Source organism: Rattus norvegicus, chromosome 19, assembly GCF_036323735.1.
Source record: "Rattus norvegicus strain BN/NHsdMcwi chromosome 19, GRCr8, whole genome shotgun sequence".
Lineage (NCBI taxonomy): Eukaryota > Metazoa > Chordata > Mammalia > Rodentia > Muridae > Rattus > Rattus norvegicus.
The window spans coordinates 73,566,387-73,572,254 of NC_086037.1; the positions used below are offsets into that span (position 1 = coordinate 73,566,387).

The window sequence follows — 5,868 nt, forward strand, 5'->3', positions numbered from 1 at the left end:
ATGCTGTTATGAAGGAAAAATAAGAGCTGGTGATGTAGCTCAGTTGGTAGAATGCTTATTAGTAGGTAGGAAACCCTGGGTTCTGTTTCCAGCACCAAATAAACTGGACATAGTGCTACATGCATGCAATCCCAGAATTTGGGAAATAGAGGAAAGATCAGAAGTTCAGGGTCAGACTAAGGTATATAATAAATTCAAGGGCAGCCCTAGTTCAGAATTAGGACAAGATGAGATACATCCAACTATATCTAAGTAGTTCTGAAAAGCTCTCAGGGAGAACTTTCCCTCAGGATGGAGACCCTCCAACTCCAAAGACCAGACCGAGACACCACAGGATGCAATCAGCAAGAGGATTTGGTTTATTGTCGGGATACACAGGCACAGGCACCTGCGGGCGCTTCAGTCACTCGGGGGACTGGCGCGCCCCACGGAACCAAGGATGGGCTTTTATAGGATTTTGGGGAGCAGAAGCAAGCATACAGAAGCAGATGCATGGTTACAGGGATATAATTGGTGGCCTAGCTACCTTCCTGAAACATAACGGCTGACTCGGCCCCCCAAGGGTTCAGCCCGGGGGCAAGTTTCTTCATTGTCAGGTGCTCAACCGAAGTCGTCCTGTTGCCAGGCCTTCAACCAAACACATCTTGCTTGGCAGCCGCTGTGTACTCAGTGTTCTAACCTTTCCCTGAACCAGTCATCTTAAGTACAGCCTTGCAAAATGGCGTTACTGCTGCTAAGCTGGGGTCTTTCATTCCCCCATTTTTTTGCTAACTTTGAGTGAAATCTTTCACTCGACTTGGTCAAGAAATTTCTGTCTGGTGGGGGCTTATTCCCCCACTGACTCTAGGCCACAAAAGGGCTAGGAGGAGCCACGTAGGAGTTTTAACTTTAAGGGGTTTGGAATGCGCTGAACTCTCCATGTCTGGGGTGTAGTGTTGTGATTAGTCAATTCCTCAGACCGGACTGCCTTGACGTGTGGTGTGTGGATCTAAGCCGAGACTCCGTCTACCTTTAGGGCGGTCGGGGTAGTCAGGAGGACGGTGTAGGGTCCTTTTCACCGTGGCTCGAGATTCTTGGTCTGGTGTCTGTGCACCCACACGGTGTCTCCAATCTGGAACGGGTGTGGCACCACCGGATGCTCAAGCTTGTCCTGGTAAGCAGCGGCCAAAGGTCTCCAGACGTCTCTCTGTACAATCTGTAGGGCCTGTAAATGGGCCCTCAGAGAAGGGCTGTCAGCAAAATCAGCAATGTTTGAATCAAAGAAATGGACAAATGGGGGTGGTGTTCCATACATTATTTCAAAAGGAGTTAGACCATGGGGGCCCGGGGTATTCCAGGCCCGATATAGAACTAGGGGAAGGAGGGCCACCCAATCCTTTGAGCCAGTTGTAAGCGTAAGTTTGGATAAAGTCTCCTTAATTGTTCTATTCATGTGTTCTACCTGACCTGAACTCTGGAGTCTATAGGCACAATGTAATTTCCAATCAATCCCCAGCAATTTGGCCACCAACTGACTTACTTGGGAGATGAAAGCAGGCCCGTTGTCTGACCCCAACGCTTGAGGCATGTCATACCTGGGAAAGATTTCCTCGAGGAGCTTCTTGGTGACCATTTTTGTAGTCTCGTGCTTTGTGGGGAAGGCTTCGACCCATCCTGAGAAGGTGTCTATAAACACTAGGAGATACTTGTATCCATATATACCTGGTTTAATTTCAGTAAAATCAATTTCTCAATGGATGTCGGGACGGTGTCCCCTAGGACGAACTCCTTGTCCAATCATGGTCCTTTCCAGGTTAACCTGAGCGCACGCTTTGTAACTCTCAGTCACCTTTTGTATCGCTTTGTCCCGATTCAAAAAAAAACACAGATTTATCTCTTCCCGATCTAGTAAGGTTTTTATCTTCTTAAACCCCAAATGGGTTAATTTATGTAAAAAGGAGATCAATTCAAAAGTCCTTTGTAGACCCACTGTTTTAGTTGAGGGTGGTAGATGGCCCCCATTTTTTTTTTCTAGGAGCTCTATGTCCTCATGGGCATAAACCCAACTGGTTTGTCCCACTGGTGGGGGTGTGGGTTGGTCTGGGCTATTTAAGGACAAGATTTGTTTGTTCATGGCCGCTTCTCGCGCCGTGGCATCGGCCAGCTGGTTTCTTCGTGTCTCTGGGTTGTGCCCTTTCTGGTGTCCTGGACAATGTATAATACTCAGTCTTTTGGGCAAGAATAGGGCTTCTAAGAGGGCCAGAATTTTAGCCTTATTTTTAATATCTTTACCCTTAGGTGTGAGCAGCTCCCGCCTCCGGTAGATCTCCCCGTGGATGTGTGCCGTGGCAAAGGCATAACGGCTGTCTGTATATATATTTAGCCTCTTACCTTTTGTCATCTTGAGCGCCTGAGTCAAGGCGATGAGTTCAGCCCGTTGTGCGGAGGTACCAGCAGGCAGGGCTTTCGCCCAAATCACTTTGTCCTCAGTAGTGACCGCAGCTCCAGCCTTTCGTTCTCCCTCTGCCAAGAAGCTGCTGCCATCTGTGTACCATGTGTGGTCAGCATTCTGAAGAGGCTGGTCCGATAGGTCCGGCCTGGTTCCATGTACTTCTGTGAGGATTTGTAGGCAGTCATGCTGTTCTGCCTCCTCTGGTAGGGGAAGCAAGGTGGCAGGATTGAGGGCAACTACGGGCCCAAACTGAACCCGTTCTGCATCCAGTAACAAGGCTTGGTGCGAGAATTAGAGAGCCAGCGGTCTGGGGGCTGCTTTACCAAGGCCTCCACTGCGTGGGGTGTTAGGATGGTGAGTGGCTGTCCCAAAGTCAATTTTCCAGTGTCCTTGATCAGGACAGCAATAGCAGCCACCATCCTTAGGCACGGTGGCCAGCCGGAGGCCACAGGGTCCAATTTCTTAGACAGGTAGGCCACAGGGCGTTTCCAGGGTCCCAACCTTTGTGTTAGGACCCCTTTAGCATACCCCTGTTTCTCATCGATGAACAGTTCAAAAGGTTTGCAGGAGTATGAGGGTGGGATGTTGAACCCTAAAGTCAGGAGCAAATTGTAAGGGTTTGGAACAGTCAGATGAATATCTTCTATCCTCTTGTTGACCTTTCTCAAGTCTTGTACTGGCCTATAATCTCCAGTGCCAGGTTTCTTACAGGCAGAAGAGGCGTATTCTAAGGCGACCGGCAGGGGATTAGGATGCCTTGATCTAGAAGCCTCGTAATGTGAGGCCTTATACCTTGATAAGCTTCATATGACAGGGGGTATTGTTTTATGGAGACTGGAGTTGTAATTAAGGGGGGCTGTTGGAGCGCCAACCCCATCCCACCAGTCTCTGCCCAAGCCAGTGTCCTGTCCCGGTTTATAGGGTTAGAACTTGAAGGGGAGTTCCGTGGGGGCCAGTTATTTGGGCCCCTCCTTCCTCAAAATGAATTTGTGCTTTTAGTTTGGTGAGCAGGTCACGGCCCAGCAGAGGGTACGGGCAGTCCGGAACATGTAAGAAGGAATGGGTCACCTTACCAGTAGCCAGCTGAACCCGGCGGTCCGTAGTCCATCGGTATTGTTTCTCACCAGTAGCTCCTTGTACCCAGGCCGTCCGGTCGCTGAGTTGTCCTGAAGCTTGAGTGAGGACTGAATGCTGGGCTCCTGTGTCTATCAGGAAAGCAACCGGCTGCCCCCCAACTTTAAGCGTTACCCTGGGCTCAGGGGGGGCTCCTGGCCCTGACCTCCCTAATCTTTATCTAGAGCCAAGAGGGAGGTTCGTGGTCGAGGTTTTCGGGGTCCGCCAGGCTTCTTGGGGCACTCTCTGGCCCAGTGCCCTTTCTCTTTGTAATAGGCACATTGATCTTTATCCAGCTTCAGCCCCTTTCGAGCTCCCCCCTATCTCCCTTCCTTTCTTGGCCCTGAACTACGGCGGCCAAGATTCGACTCAATTCTCTCTCTTATTAAAAATCTTTTCAGCTTCTTTAAGTAAATCCTGTAATGTATAGCCCTGCAAATTTTCTAACCTCTGTAACTTAGTCCTGATATCTGGAGCAGCCTGCCAGATGAAGGACATAGAGACACTCGTCATTTGTCCTGGGTCATCTGGGTCATAGGGAGTGTACATACGGTAGGCCTCCTTAAGTCTCTCTAGAAAGGCGGAGGGAGTTTCCCCTGCTTCCTGTAATACCTGTTTTACCTGAGCCAAATTAGTAGGGCATCGTATAGCCCCTTGGAGACCCGCTAGAAGCAACTGGCGATAAAGGCGTAGGTGTCCCTTACCTTCAGCTGTATTAAAATCCCAGTTTGGTCTCTTAAGTGGGAATGCAGCATCAATTTTCTCAGGCAGCTGGGTGGGACGCCCATCATCTCCCAGAACATGCTTTCTGGCCTCTAGGAACACTCTTTGTTTTTTTTTTCTGAGGTTAAGAGAGCCTGTAAGAGCTGTTGGCAGTCATCCCAAGTAGGCTGGTGGGTAAGTAAAACAGATTCTATTAGGTCGGTGAGTGCCACCGGATCTTTGGAGAAAGAAGGGTTGTGTTGTTTCCAATTGTAAATGTCAGCTGCTGAAAACGGCCAGTATTGGGTCTGGCCACCGGTTCCCTGTCTAAGTGGGAAAGCCTGGGAGGTTGAATCTGGCATCACCTCGCGCTTATTGTGCAATCTCCCTGCGACAGGGGAGAAACCCTTATCAGACTGTGGCCCGGCAACTGATCTGGCCGGCGGCTCTGCCTCCTCCGTTTCAGCCGGGCCTGTCAGAGAGAAGATCTATGAGAGGGGAGTTTGGGTCTGCCGGGAGGACAGGTTTCTTAGAAGGCTCTGATTTCACAAAGGTAGAGAGAGGAAGACGTGGCCGGCAGACCGGGCGGGGCCGAGGGGACAGGCTGGGGGTTGAGGGGAGGCCAATTCGGGTCCACGAAGGGTTCCGCCCAGGAGGGGGGGTTTAAGGCGAGACTCTCTCAAGTGATAATATAAGGAACCTGGTCAGGATGTCCGTGGACGACCCGATCTTTAACCTGTAAAATAATGATCTTATTAAATGTGCCATTCACTGGCCATCCCGCTCCGAAAGTGGGCCACTCGGATGTGTAGAGAGTCTGTCATTTTCTTTTTTTTTTTTTTTTTTAACCTCGACGGACTGGTTGTGTGCCCGGTTGTGGACGTCTTTCCAATGATCAAGAGTGAGACTTAGGGGCGTTGTTAGGGACTGTCCCATGTTAGTTCTAAGGAAGATTAGAACACAGAGAAAACAAACAACACCAACAGTCAAACAAACAACAGACAGGCGTGCTGCACGGCTTTGGTACCAAACTGAAAGCAAAAAGTCAGATAGAGGTGGCAAAAGTCCGGGGCCCTCTGAAAGCCAAAAATACAGACAGAGGTGCCGTTAGTCCAGATCTTTCTCCTCTCCCAGATTGGGCCCCGAAAAGTCGGGCCCCTAACACCCTTGGAACGTCTTCCAGGGCTGCGGGGCGAGAAGTCCGAGCTCGTCAGCTCCTTCTTCGTCCCGCCCAAATTCCAAACAACCTGGCTGAGCGCTCACAGAACAGACCTGGCTGAGCGCTCACAGAACAGACCTGGCTGAGCGCTCACAGAACAGACCTGGCTGAGCGCTCACAGAACAGACCTGGCTGAGCGCTCACAGAACAGACCTGGCTGAGCACTCACAGAACCTGGCTGAGCGCTCACAGAACAGACCTGGCTGAGCGCTCACAGAACAGACAGAATAAGGCAGAACGAGACAAAATCAGACAGACAGACAGACGCCGGCCGGCTTACCTCCCAGTGGGTGGTCGGTGGTCCCTGGGTGGAGGATCTCCTTTCCCGGCCAATGCACCAAATGAAAAGCTCTCAGGGAGAACTTTCCCTCAGGATGGAGACCCTCCAACTCCAAAGACCAGA

At 50.6% G+C, this 5,868-nt stretch overlaps 1 protein-coding gene across 1 annotated transcript; it reads right to left on the bottom strand.

Annotated features, from left to right (window-relative positions):
• Positions 1 to 267: 267 nt before the first annotated feature.
• On the bottom strand, positions 268 to 2,719 carry LOC134483666 (uncharacterized). The gene is made up of 2 exons (XM_063278876.1): positions 1,575 to 2,719; positions 268 to 1,229 (listed from the first exon to the last, which is right to left on the bottom strand). Exon 1 carries the CDS (start codon positions 2,378 to 2,380, stop codon positions 1,730 to 1,732), a length of 651 nt encoding a protein of 216 aa, XP_063134946.1. The 5' UTR covers positions 2,381 to 2,719; the 3' UTR covers positions 268 to 1,229; positions 1,575 to 1,729.
• Positions 2,720 to 5,868: the final 3,149 nt, after the last annotated feature.

What these genes read in the sequence shown, in the direction of transcription:
- LOC134483666 (XM_063278876.1), bottom strand. Translation starts at nt 2,380, where the DNA reads ATGACAAAAGGTAAGAGGCTAAATATATATACAGACAGCCGTTATGCC.